The 22491-nt window shown below is 41.5% G+C and overlaps 1 protein-coding gene across 2 annotated transcripts in view; it reads right to left on the reverse strand.

Moving 5' to 3' along the window:
- Positions 1-3971: 3971 nt before the first annotated feature.
- The window catches only part of GLRA1 (glycine receptor alpha 1), a 48520-nt gene continuing 30000 nt past the window's right edge, over positions 3972-22491 (reverse strand). The window contains exons 4-9 of one of the 2 annotated variants that reach the window (XM_075602137.1): positions 15327-15550; positions 15067-15149; positions 13973-14110; positions 13240-13454; positions 12466-12612; positions 3972-9924 (exon numbers count right to left, since the gene is read on the reverse strand). In XM_075602137.1, the coding sequence (XP_075458252.1) occupies positions 9634-9924; positions 12466-12612; positions 13240-13454; positions 13973-14110; positions 15067-15149; positions 15327-15550 (1098 nt within the window). In that variant the 3' untranslated portion in view covers positions 3972-9633. Of the gene's footprint in view, positions 9949-12465; positions 12613-13239; positions 13455-13972; positions 14111-15066; positions 15150-15326; positions 15551-22491 lie in introns of both variants that reach the window. The other variant, XM_075602136.1, reaches the window with a different exon arrangement.

Below are 22491 nucleotides of genomic sequence, written 5' to 3' on the forward strand. Positions count from 1 at the left end.
TGGTCGTCTGTGGGTAGGGTTACTGATTATGCCCTTTCACCCAGGCGGTGCTCTAAAGCTGTGTAATACGACAGGCATAAGATTATAGGAGTCCATGTTAAAATGGATAAGTGTAAGCAATGTCGAATAGTAGACCTATTTCACAAATTTACATGTCCAAAAACTATATAATATTCCAAAAAAAATAAATTTGTGTGTATATTCCATTGATTTGTCTTTATCTTGACTCCTTTGCACACCGTTGGTGACCTTTCAGGGACCCCTGATAATTTCAATGATGGTTCCTGAAAATATTCAAAATGCTCTTAGGGCTGCAATTTTCTGAAGCCCCTTGGCTTTTTTGTGGTCCTAGTCACGGTGTATTGAAAACATCAATATAATAACGTGGGATAGATAGAGCAAGCATCTTGAGTGGTCTTAAAGTTCTTGGATCCCACATTCAGTATGGAAGTCCTGTGTTGGACACCAGAAGGAAGCTTTCCATAATGTATAGAAAAATAGCTGTGGCACTTACCGGCCCAACTTATCTTGTTTACGCATGTATGGTATGTATGTATGTATGTTTTTTATTTATACAGCGCCATTAATTTACCTAGGACTTCACAGTAGTAATACAAGTGGCATTCATAAATAACAAATAGAAATAACAACATGGGAATAAGGGTTCAGAAAAAAATTAACATTTTAGGAAGAGGAGTCCCTGCACCGAAAAGCTTACAATCTAATTGGTAGGTAGGAAGAATGTACTGAGACAGGAGCAGGGCATTCTGGTAAGTGGTCTGCAGGGGCCAAGCTTTATGGAAAAACAACGCTGTCCTGTGCTCTGGAGTGTGTATCAATTAGCCCATAGGCTGTAATGGATCGGGGGGAGAGACTGAATCAGTCCATGAATGTAGCAGCACTACGGCTGTAATCCATGAAAGGACTGAAGCGGGAGACTGCCTGTATGTGCAGCAAAGGTAATGGGACCAACGGTGGGAAGAGGGAGGTAGATGAAATCCTCTTACCCCCTATGTGTGTGTCCACGTCCACCTGCGGTCCTGCTGCTGGCAGTGCTGGTCCTCACCGACCTCTGTAATATCCGGAAGTTTTCTCCCTCCCCCTACTCCGGCTGCCTCCGTCGGGAGAGTAGATAGCAATGGAAAGAGGGCAAAAGACAGGGCACTCACCCGTAATCCAAAAATAGAAAAAAGGGGGTAACCAGATTTAATTTGGCACAAGACAAGGCTTTAATGAAACCTCAAGGTGCACAAACATGAAAAAACGGGAACCTCCCACGCATTTCACGCAAGTGTTGCGCTTTTCTCAAGGAGCAAGGTCCTTGAGAAAGCGCAACACTTGCGTGGGAGGTTCCCTTTTTTTCCTATTTGTGCACCTTGATGTTTCATTAAAGCCTTGTCTTGTGCTTCTATTTTTGGATTACGGGTGCGTGCCCTGTCATTCGCTCACTTTCCATGGCCAAGCTTTATGTATCATGTATCATGTATAGTATTCGCCACGGTACTACTCGTGCTTCTTTAAGCAAGGGTCTTAAAGGGGGATAGAGTGGGTGCTAGTTGGGTATTGATGGGAAGGGCATTCCAGAGGTGTGGGGCAGTCGGTGAGAGGTTTAAGGTGGGTGAGGGCTTCAGATACAAAGGGGGTAGAGAGAAGACATCCTTGATCAGAACGCAAGAGTCGGGATGGTGCATAGCGAGAAGTTAAGGCTGAGATGTAAGGAGGAGCAGAAGAGTGTAAAGCTTTAAAATTGAGGAGAACTGAGTTCGAGATGTGTAAAGCTTTAAGTGAGGAGAACTGAGTTCGAGATGTGGTATTTGATAGGAAGCCAGGAGAGTGATTTATACATATATTTTACTGACGATGGTGTGTGTGTTCTGCTTTTTCTGCCCTTATTGATTTGATTGTCCTGTACATTTTCACATTCACGTACTACTGTATCACGCTCCAACAATGGATTAGTACAAATTAACTGACGAGCTCCCTGGAAAAAATTTGAGAACTTTTATTTTTTTAATTGGAATCATCATGAATGTACGTGGGCTAATAAATATATTTTTATGTATATATACAATTACAACAAATGTTACATTCCATGTTCAAACTGAAAGATTAATAAATATTTTCCTTTACAAGCCCAAAAAAATAGTTGCCATAACTTTTTTGCTTTGTTCATGCCAAAGATTATAAGTATTAGTTACAGATTAAATTTATATCTTTACACTGCAGGTTTATATAAAACAATTGCGTAAATAAAGCAGTTTGCATCGTTCTTCATTGAGCTGCAGTATATGGAAGCACTTTACCACACTGACAGAGATATTACAGATATCTCAAAGGTCCCTATAACTTCCTCCCTCACACCAATGCCTTTCGCCCTGTTGTGCTCCTATGTTCTTTACACCAGGGGTTCCCAACTCTAGTTCTTGCGGACCCCTAACATTCCAGGTTTTGAGGATATCCCTGCTTGGACACAAATGGTTCAGTCAAAATGAGCTGCCTGTGCTAATGTGAGGAGATATATATTTTTTAAAGGTCACAGGCTGGCTTTGACTTTCAACATGATCACTGATTCCAGTCCAGGAATGTGCAAATCTATTCTGCACAAAGTGCTCTAATAGCAAAACGGAAAGTGTTTACAATGGTTATTTTATAGTTGCCTATATCCCGAAAAGATCTTTTGGAAATACTTGGGTTGATAGTATTGCTGAATACCAGCAGCAACATTGGGCCTTATGAAATATAAGTGTGATGCAGATTTTCATACCTAATTAATGGATGTTGGTGTTGGGTATAATTGTACACAAACGTTTCAGAGCAGCAGAATTGAGAAAGCATATATACTCAAGAAGGGGGTGGCTAAATATAAATTAGCAGGTGTATAATCTACACCTGCTGTTTTATTGTGTAACATGCTTTTACTTTGCTGCTACATCACTGCTGAAAGGGCTGGTGGAGTGTTGAAATCTGCACAAGTATCTCTGAGCGACAATAACCTTTTGTAAGCTGAATTGGCAATGGAAAGTTTATTGCAGGGCTCTTCAACTGGTTCTTTAAAGGTGCCCAGATCTGAAAACATTTAGGTGTAGAAGGGCCACCAGTTTATTGTAATTGTATATACTAGGACTTGAAAAGATATTTCAGCATTTTGCATCTGTACTACATACGTGATCTTAACTTACAAGTTAGTTTGTGTTAAACTGCAGCTAGCTGTCTAAGTAACTAGTATGAAATGAGGATAGGGGTCCCAGAGCCACAGCAAGGCCCTGTGCTGACCGCATTTGTTTCACAGGCTACCAGTTGCAGGACCCTGGTTTATTTGATATGTAACTATTAGTGTACCATTGCACGCAGTGTCACAGTCCTTTTTGCAAGAAGCTGAGAGTGCATTATTTAAATGAGCTGTAGGATGGGCTGGTGCATCAGACGCACTGTAAAATGTGGGCACGCCTCTATTGCATGCCACAACCATGTTATGCAAGCGGTTACTTATCCCCTGTCATCGTAGCTCTCTGGGATTATCAAAACGGGATGGAGTCGCATCCAAAATCCAGATGTCATGAAAATGTATTAAGCAAGACAACATTTAGGATACATGTAATATAAGAAAGTTGTTCAGTGAGCCTACAGTAGAAATGCCACAAGGATGATGGCTCAGTAAAATGTTTGTATATTGATTAATATTGGTAAGCAGACGTTCCCATCCCCTTTTTTTCTGAAGATTGCTGCTCCCCTCCTTTATTCCCCAGATGATGACTTTACCTTTTGGTTGTCCCCTCTTAGGCCCATCTTCACTGAAGGGTTCTAAGCTTTAGCATGCCGTAACTCTCATTAACTTGAATGGGAGTTACGAGTATAGTGAGTATGGCCCTTATTTTGTAAACTAGAAACCCTGTTGACTTTAATTGGGCTTTCTGTGCAATAGTGCCAGTTTTTTCAGAATAAACCCCTTAATCTGTTTCCCCCCCCCCCACCCTAATTTAGGCCCAGCTTCACTAAAGGGGTGCTAAGTTTTAGCACAGTTTATGTCTCATTCAAGTGACCAGGCTAAAGCTTAGCACCGTTTAGTGAGTAATGGTGTTTTTACTTAATGTAAAATGTCTAACGGCAATTTATACTTTTATATCGTTTAATTCTTTAGTGTGAGGTTTTCTACAGTTTTGTGATCAGTAATTTTTTATGCTTTATCATTATATATTTTGACTGTTTCCGGGGGAAATATTTTTATATTGCACAACCCTAGGATAATAAGTGAGGGCACAAAGCACAAATTGTGGGTACAGTTCATCAAGGTTTTACTACCAGTGGGGACTTGTGACCACATTGGGTAGAGAGCCTTACAAGAGACAGTCGTGGTGCACAGTAATGGAGATATGGGATAGTCAAGTAAGATCACAAAAGATCTATAATACCAGCACAACACAGAGATAAAAGCAAAGAGGTACATTTATTAAGCCCAAAATGCACACAGGCTCGATTGCTTTGGACCCCACGGGAGCTAGAGATATATATCTCTGTTATCTGTTGATGAGCTGAAATATTTCAGAAGGGACAAATAGTATCACGATGGTTTTATGTGGCGTCCACTTTCTGGGTTTAAAAGTTTAAAATGTCTATATCCTCCATCAAATTAGAGCATTGTGACTTCATTGTTTAATGATAAACACAAGGCAGGCAACGTTATGCTTTGGAGAGCTACAAAGCGGGTAGATGTATCATTTTCTGTGCTAAATCTGTTGCTGGTTTTTAATAGGTGGGGTCTATGATAAATAGACCCATAGATTTGAAATTGACCATATTATATGGAGGAGCTGAAGCTTTACTAATGCAAAAATCTATTTTTAAATAAAATAGATGCCCTTTAAAACTTCATGCAGAGTCAAAGGGGGACATTAAATTGCTATGGATTGTAAGTTGATTAGGAAGCATTGGGGTTTAATCAGAAAACAAAAGCAATACACCCCTTGTTCCAGTCTGACCATGTCATGTTCTGTTTTTGAACTACACTGATGTAAAACATTTATTTTTCAGGGTTCTTAAATATCACATTACTTGTGAATCCCTAACAAACATGCTACCTTACTCTGCCCTGATCACTCCTGCTTTTTAATTGTTTCTACAATCTTTTCTCACTTAAAAAATAATGCGTCCAAGACAAAAATCGACCATAATAGTTTAAATGTAGCTGATTGACGCCAACACATAATTTGATGCGTATATAAAAAATATATATTTTTCCTTTTGAAAACACAACTTTTCCATGGAAGACATTATGCGTTGAAGGGTTTTTACAATCTTTAAAGTATTTTGGGCCGAGACTGCCTGGCAGTCGTCAAAGCCCCAGGTACCTTGCTAGCAACGTAATTATGGTGCCATCATTAGTAACTAAGATGCTTGAATCCATTGTTCCCAACAAGAAGTGATGCACATTCATTTTCATTAGATACAAATAAGTAAAACCATTAATTTAAGAGTAAATGTATCTTTCTAAGGGAGCCAATTGCATTTTACTTTTTGAACTCGCGATGTTGAACATCCCTTTTAAGTTTGAGCCCGCCCCTAGTACTAGTATTGTGTACTGTATATCGTGATCTATTTCTTAATGTGTTTGGTGAAGGGCTTTCAGTCCTAAATTTGCAAACTTTTAAATGTCTTGAGTTCTAAAAAAAAACAAAAAAAAAACTGGTTAAATTAATCTTGCTTACAACTACAATATATGTTACTAAATGGGAATTTTCCTTAAAGGATTCCATGGTGGTAATGTATCTCAATTTGATAATGCCAATTATGTTGATAATTGAACACTACAGGGCCCAGGCGGAGATGATACAGGAAGTTCTGCATTATAAAACACGATCAGGAAAGACTAACCCTAGAGTTACTGTGTATCATCACACAATGGCACAACTCTTTCACATATAGTGGCAAAGCCCCTTTAACCCTTTCACCACTCTTCTGCATGTAGGCCCATCTCTCTCCTGCTCAAGGCAGTGGGGTGGGGACCAGGGCCATGTGACCATGTCAGGCATTTTGGCCCTGCGAGGGTTAAGATGTTTGTTATACAAACAGAGCAGAAAGGAGTCCTTTTAACATTCAATTTTCTATGGAAGAAAAAAAAATGGCAGTTTTAGTAGAATAGGATTATATCTAGAATTACCACCCCTTATCATAACAATTTAACCACCATATATCCATTTATCCATTCAGTGCTGTACTGATGGGGAGCAGTTTTTACTCCTGCAGGGCACTGACTTGCCATAAGGTGGCAGAATTACTTTTAATTTGCAAGTGATCTACTGTGGATTTTGCGGTGGTTCATTCACAGTATCTGGATAAACTCAGGCTCACTTTACCTTTTTCCTAGCACTTCCCCTGAAAAATGACTAAACTTGACATGTATAGTGTTCTGTGGCATATCCTGTTTATGCAATAAAATATGAATTCTTTGGTTTGATTCTTGTTATTTCAGTTGTTTTCTAAGATGCTGAAATTGATATTGTTTGAACAGAAGACATATTGTACTTACTACTTACTACTTTAATTGCATGGAGTGTATGTATATATAAGGAATGTAAAATCGTGTGCGTGTCACAACAAACTCACATTATCATGAGAATGAATAACTAAACAATGAGTTATGGTAAATATCCTAACTTGGGCGTAGTCATCACTCAAGTTAGGTGACACTGCCCTATAACAAGGTATTTCTTGGCTCCTTATGATTACATTCTTGGGATTGGGCCTAGTCTTTGAACACTTTTTGCTGGTGCAGGACTTTGCAAACGGTACAGACAAACGTACTGAGTTACATATGATTGAATCGCACTCGCTCCAGAAAGACATTCACCCTATCGCACTTCCTTGTGACCAGATATGCCAGATGTCTTTCACTGGAGCGTGAGATATGAACCAGACGGTGATCCTTCCAGTGTGAGAGACAGAGGTAGGCGGAATCGGATTGAGGGAACATTGGCATCTCTGGGGGGAAAAAAGCTGAGGACTTCAGCTGCTGTAGCCACTGCAGAAGATGCTGTGCAGTTTAAAGTCACGGAGCATCACCCTCTCTGCTGCCAGTGAGGCCTGCAGCTCATTGCTTTGCAAGTTAAACCTTCTATTACAATGGGACAAGAAATATAACAAACTTATACTCTAAAGTTGCCAACAAATCGTTGTATGGCGATGTTTCTTATATGCAAACTAAAAGAATAATGGTGCATAGCATAGGTTCTGAGAGAGAGAGAGAGTGAGAGAGAGAGTGTGTGTGTGTGTGTTGCCACCTTCTACTGAAGACTAATCCGGAGACAACATTTTTAAATTTAGCGCTTATCTTCGTCCCCTGGCATCCTCCTGACACCCCCCTGCGACCTGTCAATATGGCCGAACGACGTCAAATAGTGCCACGTTGCCATGCCAACATCACATAGTGTCTCGTCATGGCAAAGGGCGTCACGTGGCATTGACATGGCAACACGGCGCTATTTGAGGCCGCGCGGCCATATTGAAAGGAGTTGAAGGGGAAGATGCCGGTAGATAACGCCACCGCATGCCGCCATCCGCAGGTTTACTAGGTAAACCCGTAGCCCGGAGATACGTGGTCAACACCCGTAGTCTCCGGGTCAAACCAGGAGAGGTGGCAACCCTGGTGTGTGTGTACACAGCATATCATCAAGACTTTAGCTCCAAATGCATTGAACTAAAACCTACACATCAGAACACTTCTTTATCATTGTTCCCACTCCCCAATTATCCCCCATAGAGTTCCATTGTTGTCTTTTCTCCCTGACGCATTAAAGAGATAACAGTGAAAAGCTGGAAGACCTCCTGAACTCTTTTCAAGTTCAGTGTATTCAGTTCCAATCTTCATATATGTATTTGAATTCTTGGCATATAATTGCATATATTAACTAGTGGGTTCCACATTTACTGAACAGTGCTAAGAGTTGGTGCTCGTTAAAAAAAAACATCACAATAAAAAATATACATATTTCACCTGGGAAGCAGGGGGTCTCTGGGAGCTGAACTGTGTTCATTTCAGCTCTGGACCCCCTGCTCCCCCGAGATACCTGCCTCTAAAGGTTCTGCCGGTATCTCATATCTGTTTGTAAAGGTCTGTGTCACGCAAGCAAATAGGAAGCCACAAGGCATACAGTTGTGGTTTCCTATTGGCCAGTGGAATCTTTAAACAGACATATGTCATGCCCAGTTGGGGCTGTCACATTCAGCCCCTGTATGGATCTCGTCAAGCAGGGAGTCCTCGGTGCTGAAATCAACGCGGTTGAGCTCCAAAAACCCGCTGCTACCCTCCTATTAAAAACAAGAGGTAACGCTACTTTAAGGACTAATAACTTGAATACACCTTGGACTGGTTGTCTCTGAATTGTAGAGCGATTTGGCTCCTACTTGTTTCCTTTTTCGCGCCACAAAGAGAGAGAATAAGTGCTTAACAAGTACAGCTGCTTGAGTGAAGCAGTTGTATCTTGTGCCAGGATTAACTGGACTTAAAAGGAGAATCCTATCATACCAACATTGGAAACTATCTAATCCTGTCTCTATCAATGCACCTTACCCCAAGAGCTGATGTTACTAGTGTGATGTACATGTACAGTCGTCAAAATCTCAAAGGCTAAAACAATGAGATTTGTTGAAGACAAAATTAAATTCCTTTCATTAGGATTTATATTGGCTTGATATATATGGTGCTGGTTTTGCACTTGCCTTCCATCCGGGAGACTTTGATAATAAGCCTCGCTGGACTGCCACACTACTATTGTATTGACTCCCCTTTGCTGACTGCGGCCTGCAATTGGTTAAAAGAGTCTCGTTGTGGAGTTATTAGGTCAGCACATTTCAAAGCCTTTTACATGTCACTGATTCCCAGGTGCCCCGTGCTTTAAAAACAAAAACCCATGGCCATGTCCCATACTTCCATGCAACACCATAAACCACGGCTCACGGAGCCCAAGTTAAAGTCTAAGCTAACAGCTAACTAAAATCTTAAAGAGCTAGGATTATTCTGTGTGCATTTTGCAATATAATTAGGCATGAGTATATGTTGCATATATTACATATATTACCCGCGTACTTTACTGTAGTGTCCAAAGGGCTCACTGGAACCTCCCCACTACCAGCCAACTCTATCCCACCCCCCAAACCTAAACTCTTAAGGGCTATATACATTCCCATCACCGATCCCCAGCATCATGGATTTAAAAGCCCCAATCCTTGAATGTTTAAATAGATATTGCCACATTCTTAAAATCATGCATTTCTGCATTGCTATTGCACAGACTTCATACAGAGTTTTTATAGAGTGTCTTTGATTCTTTCTCCTCATACTTTCTCATTCATCTATTTTTTTCACTCTCTAGCTTGCCACTAACTTTAATTATCCTCCTTTCTCCGCATCTATGCTATATCTTACCCCTCCATAGCCCTCTCTTCCTTTTCCTCTCTCCTCCACTCATCTCTAACTCCTCACCCATTCTATAATGCCCCATGTCCTCTTCCCCCACCCCTCCCCACCTACCCCACCTCGCCTCTCCCTCCTATGACCTTTCCTAATCTCTCACCCCTCTCCCCCTGTCCCACTCATTTGGGCTTCTCTTCTTCCCTCTCCTTCCCTATCCCGCGCCCTCCTCACTGCGCGTGGACATCCTGTTTGCGCACAATCTTGTATATGATCCAGTAGAAGGTGTTGAAGATGAGGAAGACCAAGGGGAATCCGATCCTTGAAAACTTGTCGATCTTCTTGGCCCGGGCAATAAAGAGCTTGCGCATCTCATCATCGGTTTTGGAGGCAGGAGGGGCAGAGCTTGTGGGGTTGTTGTTGTTATTGCCCTTCACCGAGATCCCATCTTTGGCCTGGAGACATGCAGGTCCCATTCCATAGGCAGCAAAGCTGAACCGCCCCTCGCCGGTCTCATCCTCCTGCAAGAGATTGACCACAGGGCTCTACTTAAAATAAGACAGGGACCCTGCACCCTCTCCAACAGGCTCATCTCCACTCCCCTATTCTCATTGTCCTCCCAGTGGTACAACCACATAAGTACATTTAGGGGGTTTATTGGGGGGGAAACATCTCTCCTGAAAAGTAAACAAGGAGAGTGGTCCCCCCTCTGCTGTATTATACAATGGACAAATCAAATGTAAAATCATCATGTAATTGGGAATTAGGTTATTTTGATTTAGAATATTTAGCAGAATTTCTCAAAAGTTTATCTCCAAGTCACAGCACATTGTGAGACCCAAAGAGCATGAGGCATAATTGCTAGACAGTGCTAATTTATAATGCAGCTTAGCCATGTGGCACTTTGACTTGCATGGACTGTAATGTTTCTTATGGCTTATTAGTATATATGCCCTGTTGGCTGGGATTCACTAAGCTCTGATAAGGGGTATTGAAGCTCGATTTTGCGTTAACTGCCCTTGACTTAAATTACAGGTAACTAACATGTATTGGAGCGTAGGGAATCTCCCCCCGTGTATCAAACATTCCTTGGTGCAATACCGAGGAAAAAACTTCCCATTGCTTTCAAGTGATTTTTTTCCCTTATTGATTCACCTGGTCGTGTGTTGAAAATTAGCCCTTTAAATTGGAATACATAACTGAACCTAGAAAAGCTCTGAGGTTTCCTTAGCAAAGACCGCACTTTCCGGATTTAAATGCTTTTAAAAGCAAACCGCACAAATAGATCACAAATCTAATATTGGGATGAGTCTATACCAGGTGTGGCCAACGGTAGTCCTCAAGGGCCACCAAACAGGTCAGGGTTTAAGGATATCCCTGCTTCAGCAAAGGTAGCTCAATGAGGGGCTCAGAAATCGTTGAAGCAGGGATATCCTTAAAACCAGCTTCACAAGTCAAAGCTAAAGGTTACAAAGAGGGAAAGGAATTACTAGATGGGTCCTTAGGTTTTGCACTTTCTTCTAGTGGGCTTACAACGGTGCTATACAATAGTCTTATACATTAACCTTGCTCCTGTGAAGGAGATTGAAGCTAAAAGTGATGCCGATCGGGTGCTCTTTTCTGTAATAACTCAAAATATGGAAGGTTTTTTTTTCACGTACGTGACTTAGATCTATAATATTATACCAAGCGTAGAACTAGTTGGAATTTGTAGCCGTTCTCAGAAACATCTAAATTTTGGGTCACAATGCCTTTGGTTATGTGGTTGCACTTCTTTATCTTCCCTTGTCTGTTTTGCAATTTACTGTTGTATCTACAGGAGCCTTGTAGAGGGGTGCCATGCAGAGATGATATGCAGGTGCAAAGCAGGGGATAATTATTATAGTTCGATGAGTTAATAGGGAAATTGGGAATTCAAATACCATGTGATGACTACCAAACAGTTGCACCACATACTTGGGCAGTGTAAGTTTCTTCTTCATCCTTTCTGAAAGATACCAACTGTTTTAGGATTGTACCCTCACTATATTTGATACCAAGCATCACATGGACTTATTCCACAATACTATACTTAATTTTTGTTGGTAACATGTCCCTGAAAGCTGACCAGAAAGCCAGATCCTGAAAATAATATTATTTTGTAACAACTAAGTTCTCAGTGTTCACATTTTTCAGTTCATATATCCCCTGGTTTGCCTCTGCCTCCCACCCGTCCCCACCATGCCCCTCACCCATCCCATGTCCCTCATTCACCCCACCCAGATGTTTACACTAACTCGTCTCACCTGGTCAGACGTTCAAGGAAGGGTACAGCAGAGGTTTGACAAGGAAATGGACATGGAGAGGAATTTGGGTACTGGATTATGTATGACACTATACAATGACATTAACCAACCAGAAAACTGGTCCACTTAGCCTAGACACATTCATATGGTACCACCACAAATGCCCTGTTTTCTGCTCTTAGTTAAAAGTGGGATAATTAGAGGCATTCCTGTCAAATCAAAAGTTTGCCAAGCTATTATTAATAATTTTGCACATTATCCTTCTGGCAAAGAATGGGGTTACGGTGGATGCCTTGCTAAGGAGAATCCTCACTGCTATTAATGTATTTTCAATACACTAATAATTTGCCCTTTGGTCTGAGTATCATATATATATATATATATATATATATATATATATATATATATATATATATATATATATATATATATATATATAATTTCTTCTGATGGAAAAAATTATCTGTTGAATAAAGGGGTAGGTTGCAATGCTGCTTTTATCTCGATTGGTAGAATATAATGAAACATTGCATAGTCTCTCCATTGCTACAATACTGAAGCACCTTTGTCAATACTTTCTTCAGTGCTTCGGAAACCTACTAAACATAACTTTACCCTTTGATGCCAGAGATACCTGCAGGGCATTAGTCCATTAATGGAATGTTTCAAATAGCTTGTATCTTGACAAATATCTACGCAGATCTACACTGAATTCTGCACTCACATGGGTTCCTGGACGTCTCCAGGTGCTACTCCTTGAGGAACATAGGAAGTTACCTTGTGATGTCGCCTCCTCCTCCTGAAGCGCAGAAGCTCCTTGTGCTGACGAGATACAAAGTTGACCGCTGCATATTCCAGCAGAGCAGAGAAGACAAAGAGCAGGCATACGGCCATCCAGATATCAATTGCCTTGACATAGGACACCTGGTGAACAGAGATGCAGACTCAAGGAACGATTCAGAGAGCGAATGCATGAGATATAAACAGGTATATTTCAGGGGGCATAGTAGAAAGCAGACTCAGAAGGAGGTTGCTATGGGAAGATCACACCTATCAATATCCCACCCAAAAGCTGGGGAATGGAAGGGGGGAATGAGAATAGTGAAAGAGAGGAGGGGAACAAATAAAGCAAGGATCAAAATAGGACTAGCATAAACAGAAGGGATTGAAAGGAATATGCCAACAAGGGAGAGCGATTTCAGGGGGATCAGGGAGAATCAATGAGAGAAATAAAGTTGAACATTGTGATAGGTGCGAAAAGGAAATAATCAGAGAAAAGAGAAAAAGTGGGAAGGTAGACTGAAAAATGAGAGGAAGAAACATATATTTGTGCATGTGGCTAACCTTATATAGGGATGCATAAGACTACTTTTTTGCTTTGTACACATATGCCCTGTCCTGTGTTGGACAATACGTTTAATTAATCATTATGCATCAGTTATATGCCTACTATTGGATGATAGTTCTTGCACAATGTTCTACAATATATCAAGCCTTCTGGCAGCAGAACATGTTACATATGTGGTACAGGTATGTAAGCAAGCTTCAAACCTTTGGCAGAGAGGCTCGGGATCCAGAGCTCTGAGTGGTCATGGTCAGTACGGTAGTGATACCAAGCCCAACTCTGGCTGGCGCTGCATCCATGTTAATCCAAAAGGAGACCCAGGATAGGATGACGATGAGCAGGCTGGGGATGTACATCTGAATCAGGTAATAACCCATTTGTCTCTCTAAGTGGAAACGGGCCTCAATGCACGTGAATTTACCTAAAGAGGAAGACGTATCTTATAAAGTTCTGATTGATCATCTGAAGTATCTTACAAAGTTCTGATGTTGCTATACTACTTGAGAAGTGAAGAAAAAATGTATGTATTACATATTACAATTATATGTATCAATCATCCTTCTTCTAAAGCTTCCAAATAAGATTTATCCAATACAATAATTGGGGCCAAATATAACCCAAATTCCATCTAACCCCACTCCCCCCCAAAAAACACGTGTGTATCTCCCACTTTGGGGAAGAACTTTCTGGTTCATTATTACAGGGGTTGACAAAATCAACACAGCAGACCAGGCTATGGTCAATCGTGGGACTTCTTGGAGCTTTTTTTTTTTAAGAAGGGTCTTTGTTATTGGAAGTGTATAAATATATTCCAAATCATTATACAATGCAGCATGTTAGTTTCTAGGTGGGGAGATTTTCCCCTAGAACATGAACTTCTGCTCCAGCTATTTCACTTACTGAATGAGGTGGGGGCTGATTATGTTGCTGACTACTGACCAGTATTATAATGCTTGGTGCAGTATCGCAGATCTTTCTCCTCCTTCAAGATGAACTGAGGCAGGGTAAGCCCATCTGCAACCTGCACGGCACCCACCTCCTCCCATTCAAATATCAGGTCATTCATTGTGTAGCCAACTGTGAGAAGAAAGCACAGATCACCAGTGTCATATGAGGCTGCGTCCACGTTGCTGCTGACCGCGCTTGGCACTTAGCGCAGTCAGCACAATCAATTTTAATCTTTCTGGCCATGCTCACGCGGCGGAGCGCGCCCGTGAACGTACGCTCGCAGGCGCTAGCCAAGACAGATAACATTTAATTTGAGGCATTCTGAAGGGTCACGTGACCTCCATAGCCAATCAGCGGCAGTAATTTTTCGGCCACACCCTGCCGCTCGTGCTTACCGAAAAAGTTGCCGGACAGCCGAACGCTCATGCTTGGAGAGTTGATGATGTCACCACACTGGCGCGGGCAGCGGCACGGGGGATGCAGCCTTAGGCTAAGTCCATGCTGCTGCAGACCGCACGGAGATGTCCACGCGGGGCGCAATCATATTGCCTTAAGGCATTGATCACACCCATGGACGACACAGGTGTACGCGGGCTGCAGCAGGAGGCGGCGTGCATTGCGTGAGAAATAAGCACGACGGTCAGGTCACGTGAGCGGTTCGCCCAATGAACTGCCCCCTATGGTGCATCTAGCATGGACAAAAAAACACACACGCTTCACGCGGGTGATGTCACACAGGCGAACGCCTCCGCACGGGCGAAGGCAGTATGGCCCTGCCTAGTCAATACAGAGCGTTTATATACTATCGACAGCCATTATATTTTTGGGGTAGTATACTCCTTGTTTGACCACATATTACAGTCAATATGTATCCCACTTCACATGTGCAATTATCTGCCTAGAACCAAACCCTTCTGTTGCCAATGTGTACTACCTTGCCCACGAGGAGCAGTATTTCAATTCCAATCATGACTTCTTACACTACATTAGTCTGGTTTTATTATAAGGAATGTGTCCCAATCAGGTCAAATCAATCAGAAGTTCTACATGAGATGTGGTGTTTCCATAACTCCCAAGTAACTTACAGCTCTCCAGTTGCATGATGCAAGTTTGAACATCCATTGGAAAATTCTTCAGGTCCATAGGACAGGCCAATGTCAGAGTCAATCTACAACAAAGAACAGAAGCATTGTTTCATGTTTATTCCGGCATCAGCGCAAGGAACTTTGAATGAACATGATGTGCCATGTATAGAGGGGCAGTGGTGAAGATGGTGGAAAACATGAAGAGGGACAGGAATGTGAGGTTGGGAGGCTCTACATCTATCAGATGCTTTCGGACTCACCGTATGCTGTAAAGAACATTGCCATTCTTAAAGATCCTCAGCAACTTGTTGTCTGTGGTGATCTCATGGAAATTAGCACCCTTTTCATTAGCAAAGAACAGATCTGGCTTCCAAATTGAGTCCAACATAGAAGGGTCCAAATCCAGGGAGTCATCTGGGAATTCGCTGTAAGCTAAACGGGGGTCATTCCACTGCTGACGCAGGAAAATATTCAACCTGTAATCCTAAAACAAAAGCAGTGGGAACATAAAATGATAAATAACTTCACGCCAAAGTGCCTTGTATATAATGAAAGCCTTCTGGAGATAATTGCCAGTCACGGTGACTTTGTATTGCAAACCTAACTTCAAATTTCACTCAAAGCTTATTTATTTGGAGCCATTATTTGAGCTTTGGCTAAACGTTTCGCAGGGAATCAAAATTAGGCAAAAATATATGATTAACATTTTGGACAGTTTTGCACGTTACACCTATGAACTAGAGTTGAAGAACCAGAAATGGGCTAATATCTATCTCCTCATTACAAAGAGGTACTGTACTGTAGGTTGGCAATACCGTAAACTTGCCATTATTTGCTGCCAAACCATAAGCATAGCACATGTTGTGTATTACTCAGGCTTAAAGATTCTTTCAATCATACTGTATTTTTCAAAAGAAAATGTTTTATGTCATCAACATTTTTATGCTGTCGCCTGTGATACTCACCTATGTCTTCTATTCCTTAAATACAACACATTGTATTTTTGTCTGGAGGCAAGAGATCCATATCTGGAAGTGGTTGGGAATTGTAAAGACCAGCTCCTGTTTTTGTAATGTTTTTTTTTCTACCAAGTGTTATTACAGGAAGTTAAAATCAATAAATGTTGAATGCTTCTAATAGTGGTTGACGTTTGGAAGGATTGCATATTGAAGCTACGTTTCTCTCATACAGTAGGGATTATGCTATGATAAACTCACTTTAAATCTTCCCGTAGTCAAAGTGAGAGGCTTAGCCGTTATGGCATTAAATCTGCACCTCATTGCGGGAATTTCATTCTCACTCCATAATCTGTTCTAATTGTTAACATTTTCCCAATAGAAAAATATGTCCAATTGAAATGTGTTGGCAGTAACTCTTAGAATAAAATTTAATTATTGTTCCATTCATAAATTTGAAGTGCCTTGGGTCTGCTTGTACAGTGCTTTAGGTTAATTAATTATCAAAGCTTCCTTTCCTCTTTCTCATTAGGGACCCATCTCAGTGGATGTAAACCCATTTCCCAGGGCCGGTGAATAGTTCAACTCCATTCAAATGAATGGGACTAAAATCTTCTCCAGCACAAGGAAGCTTCTTCACAGGATATTGAATAATGGCCTAAGGGTGTCCATATCTCCGTCTTCATTGCATGAAATCATTTATTGGAGACAGTTCCTAACTTATGGAACAGCTACAACTAATGATCCCCAAACTCCTACTAAGTACTAAGCACTCCACACTCCTGCTGATTCTAAGCCACCGGTTGCTTAATTAGAGAGAAACAGAAGCAATGAGAAAATAACCACAATATTAACACTAAATAGTTTTTTGTTACAATGCAATTAACTAAAATTAAAAAGGGCAACAGTAGATATAGATATAAGTATAAGTAAATACATTTTGATACACTTATCAAATGTTGGGGTACAGGAAATTTTGTTACGTCTTTGCTGTGGTGCAGAAATAATTACGTTTATTTACTACATAAGGCTGCGATTATAGTGGCGATTATAGTGGCAGCACGCATGCGCGCAACGCTGCAGCTCCGCTGGAACAATTTAATGTCAATCAAAGAAGGTGCTCATGGTTTGTGCATGACGCGAGCGCTGCAGAGCGACCGCGTGAGCATTTTTCAAAACTACAATTGAATTTGTTTTCTTTTCCTGCGACGGCCACGTCACGTGAGTAGTTCAGCCAATGAGGGTGAACCAGCTGCGTGACACGTCCGCCACGCCTCACAATCGCTTCCAGCTCTCCTCCAGCCTAGTGCATGTGACGTCACGCAGTTGAGCGCCAGCGCTTGCCGTGCCGCGCGGCTGTAGCCCAAGCACTCTGTGCACTCTCCTGGAAAGCGAAGTTCAGGCGATGGGGGGCGTGGCGGGGGAGTGGCCATGACATCACACAGCTGGTTTGCCCTCATTGGCTGAACCGTGACATGGCCGTTGCTTGGCCGCCGCGTCAAAAGACAAAACACTTGTCTTTTGAAAACGCAGCCGCGTCAACTCGCTACTTCGCCTGCAGTTGCGCAAGCAGTAGGAGAACTCATATGCCAAACAGCCAGAGTAAGCTTGTGTGTACCCATGCACACGCATGCACGCAGCAACTCTTGCAGTATGATTTCGGCCTAAGACGTTTATGGGAATATCTTACTAAACGTCCAATCTGTGTCAAAATGTAGTCTGTACCGCACTGAAGTGGTCATATATTTTACCTGCTAAAACCATCACTGGACAAGGAGGCAAAGAATATAAGGGGAGGATCTTTCATCTTCACTGTCTCCACGGCAGAGGATGATACATGGACCTCTTGCTGACTTTAATATTTAAATGTTCTGTTCCTAAAAATATAATTTTCATATCCATCCTTCACCCACACAACCACAGGAACTGACCAAATTCATTTATTTGAGATGCCGTGATGAGCCTTAATAGGACTGCGTAACATTGTCTGCCCGAAAGCTCTTCTTTGATTAAAGGACATAAAATGGAGCAAGTGAGAGGCTGTGTGTCAGGTTTCTTTGTTAAAGTCATTATCCCATCTGTCATTCTTAATTTTTTTGGGTGAACTCAGCGCACTTTATTCAGGTTTAGTTACGGAACATTGTTGGTTTATAATAATGGCTGCATTATTAAGGAAAGTCACTGTTCATTAATAGAAAGTCCTTTGTTCCTAACCCTATACCATCTTTCTAGTTATTAAACAGACTCTTATTGCCTGTCGAGGATAGTGACATTGTTAACTGCTTATAATGACCCTGAAGTGTGAATGCACTCTTACGCTTACACTCTGAGGATTCCGAGTCACTAGTGTGGCAGAATGCTAGCACTGATTTAGATTCTAGCATTAGATTAGATGCCTTCAGATGATTTTGGAACGTTTCGTGCAGAACTATGTAATTACATATATCAACATTTGTACTCAGAGTCCAAAGGTTGTTATCGTCCATTTTGTGTGTCCATCTCACTATACCAGGGATCTTAAACTCAGTCCTCAAAGGCCACTAGCAGGCCAGTTTTTATGGATATCCCTGCTTCAGGACGTGAGATTTTTTTTTTTGGGGGGGGGACGTGACGGTTACAGAGGCCCAGCCCTCTTCAGCGCGAGTTGTCTGTAACTCACTAACCTAAATTCTGCTTGCTTTGGGCGACGCGCCGCCATGGCAACGCAACATCAAATTATGCCCATAGCCATGGCAACGCGGCGTCAAATGACGCCACGGGGTCACGTGAAGTCACATGACCCCGCAGCATCATTTGACACCGGATTAAAGGTAAGGGGGGCGTGACACTGGGGGGAGAGCAGGCAGAGGGGCTTAGCGCAGAACGTTTGCGCACCCCTGTTCTAATGAAATGTATTTAGGACATGAATGACCATATCTTTCTCCATTAAGGAGATTCTTACAAGACATTGGCCCTTATTCTGTAAAGTGTGATAAGCACAGATGACATGTTATTGTAGGGAAAGCCCCATTGAAGTCAATGGGGCGATAGCACATTATCTCATCTGCATTTATGAAACCTTACAGAGTAAGGGCCATTGACTGCTTCATTGTTGCATAAGAAGACAGATTACTCCCAAACTTCCAAAGTTGCCGCACAAAAGCGTTTATTACTTCAATTCTCTAATAAAATTATGAAAGAAAAAATACTATGACCATTTTATTTGTCAAAATGTATTCTTACATTTGAAATTATTTGCATAGAATAATTAAACAGCAAGAACAAAACCATAATTCCCTAGGCAGAGAAGCCATATGTTTGTATCCCTGAAAATCTAAAGCTAACAAGCTGGTGTGTTTGCTAGATCACAATAGAGAAAGGAAAAAAGAATGGATGTATTTAAAAAAAAAAAAAATGTGTTTTGGAACGATGCTAAACAAATGACAAATGGCTTTATGTTTTCATTGCAGCTCCAACATGAGACTTCACCGTTAACCTATCAACAGCAGGAGATATTGGTAGGGTTCCACCTCCCTGTTTTACATCCATGAGTGCCATCAGGGCATGCCGTTTTCTTTAACACAGAAGAAATTATTGAGCACCCGGTGAAGAAAAAGATTCAAGGGGCTGATTGATTTTTCCTCACTCTTTCATAAACTTTCCGTTTTTAATAACTGCCATCCCAGGGAGTCAGAGCTAGCACAGAATGTTCACTTTATTGCTATCACAGAACATCAATAACTCTCTGATTCCAGCCCAAGTTATACAGCTCTCTCCCACGCGCACTGGCGAAGGCTACCTCGGGGGTTCCCAAATAAGCAAGCAACTTCCATCTAATGTTGTGAAACAAGTACACAAATCCCCCCTTGTTTACCAGCAATTTCTGGGACTGGTGTATCGAGAAAATGTAAAGAGAAGTTTGTTTTATTGCGCTGCATCATTTTCTGCTCAAGTCTGTATCATATGCAAGAGATCGTTTTCTACATTCGATGCAGAGCGGTCTGTTTTTTGTAGCTAAGATATGATACACAGATGCAAAGTGTTGTCATCAGCCATTATTTACATGTGGTTAATGTAACCCCTCCCTAATTCATTCTGCTGCGACTCGCCGAGAGATTTGATGCATTGATGCTGTAGGACAGGGGTGCTCAACTCCAGTCGTGAAGACCTCCCAACAGGTGAGGTTTTAAGGATATCGCAGCGTCAGCACAGGTGGCTCAATCAGTGGCTCAGTCGAAGACCGAGCCACTGATTGAGTCATCTGTGCTGAAGCTGGGATATCCTCAAAATCTCACCTGTTGGGAGGTCTTTACGACTGGAGTTGAGCACCCATGCTGTAGGAGATACAGCAGAATAGTTATGCTTTTTGGCCCAGATCCACAAAGCTCCATTAAGTGACTCAACGCGATGTTAACCCAACGTAATGTCATGCTAAGTCTAAACGGGCATCTTCCAAGGTTAATAACATAACGCTAAGTGAGGTTTTCTCCATCAAGAGCGGGTTAGGGGCAATCACATGCAAATGAGGCGCTACAACAACAGCACATATCCACAAGAGTGGGTTAAGGTTAACGTAGGGACACAACATTACGCTAGTTAGGTCAACTAAACATAGTGCTTCTCATACCCTGACCCAGAAAGAAGGCTTTTACAGGGTCTGGTTAGGCATAATTGAAAGATCATAGTGTTGTTTCCCAGTGTTAGGCCATCTGCGACCGCGACGCGTGACGTCACCCGTCGCCGCTAGCAAACGTTTCTATTTCGCTTTGCGGCGGCGTCGCGGGTGACCAGGGCATTGATTGGTTCAGGGGCTGTCACATGAAGCAACATCCCCTGAAAAATCAAATATTCCCGGCTTCTAAAAATCAAGTCGCCCCATCGCTTTGTCGCGCTTACTAGAAGTGCACGCCGTCGCCGGCACTATAAGCCCGACCTTATTTACCTCTCCTCTCTTTCTCAACTTGAGTTAAATATCTATTTCATGGTCTGGATCGGAGTAGTGCCAAGACATGCTTAATAGTACATTATTGGCAGGTAACTTAGTTTTATATTTAATAACGTTACGTTAGGCCTATGATAGAGAGATTTAGAATGCTCATTATTGTAGCATATCATTTGCTTTGAGGATGTGGGTTAGCCTCAGGGAAACTATTGTCCGTTCCTGTTTAAGGTAAATTCATGTTATGCGCCCTGATTTCACTGAGTTTTGTGGATCTAGGCCACCATTTTTTTTTTACCCCAATTGTCCCTAGTTCCATGTCTCCTATGTAAATGTCCTCTCTGTGGTCTCCGAGAGTTCTGTATCAAAGCTCCACGTGGGGCCAAAATGGAACAGAAATCAACATCAAATTTATCAAATAAAAATACAATTACACAACTTTCAAAATCATATTTTTGTTTGATAAATCTGGTGCTCCCCCCCCCCTGTTGTGTAGGTGGGGGACTGATACAAAGGGGGTCTATTTTTCAAAGTCTCAGTGCTGCAAATCTGGAGTAAAAAAACTGCAACAAGGAAAAAAATCTTATTGATTTGGATGGTAACACTTATAAATATGGTTATGTTGTTGTGCTCCAATGTTGCCTTTTTTTGCAGCCAAGAGACTTTACTCAATATGCTCGATTAATCCCCATGTGTCTATACTTTGCTCGCTCATTATGCTATGCTGGCTCGGGCATCTCTGCTACAGGGAAACCCAAAGCTTCTCTGGTCAGGTGCTGTCATAAAGGAAGACAGAGCCCAAATAAAACGTGCTTTGATGCACTGCACAATTTTCTGATTGCAGCTGCCTCAAATATAAGAGAGATAAGTATAAGTTATCTTTGACCTGGAAGAGTTTTCGATGCAAAAGGTATTGTAAAAATGATGTATAAACATGCAGAATTGGACAGCTCCCATTATAATGCAACTAATATATATATATATATAAAGGTATGTATGTATGTATATATATAGTGACCCCTCAATACCTTTAGCATACCAACCCTCTTCCCCAAATTACAAGTTAATATAGAGCAAACCTTATCATATTGAAGTCAATAGGAGAACGATGATCAATCTAGCACCAAAATTGCCTTGATACATAGATCCCCAATAATTGAACTAATACAAACATACATCAGAATTGGGAGACTCTTCAACAGACTTGTTAATTAGCAAACACACCTTAGTTTGAGTATAAAACAGTGTAGTGTAGTAATAGCCAACTGCACCATATTTATAAAGCTAACTATATGCAAAAAATACAATGCAGCAAGATGTACACCAGAATAGGAATTCTTTTCCTTTATTTCAGCTTTTATTTAAGAGTAAGAACATTATTAACAATCCCTGAAAAGTGTCTGATGGGTCAATGATAGTACATTTAGTGCATTGCATTTTGTGTACAGTATATGCTTTATGTACTATCATTTTTCAAGTTTGACACAGACCAAAATACAGTGTGGTGGGAAATAGACTCTGCATGTCTAATGTTCTCCTTAACTACAGCTC

This window comes from Ascaphus truei, chromosome 5, assembly GCF_040206685.1.
Source record: "Ascaphus truei isolate aAscTru1 chromosome 5, aAscTru1.hap1, whole genome shotgun sequence".
Lineage (NCBI taxonomy): Eukaryota > Metazoa > Chordata > Amphibia > Anura > Ascaphidae > Ascaphus > Ascaphus truei.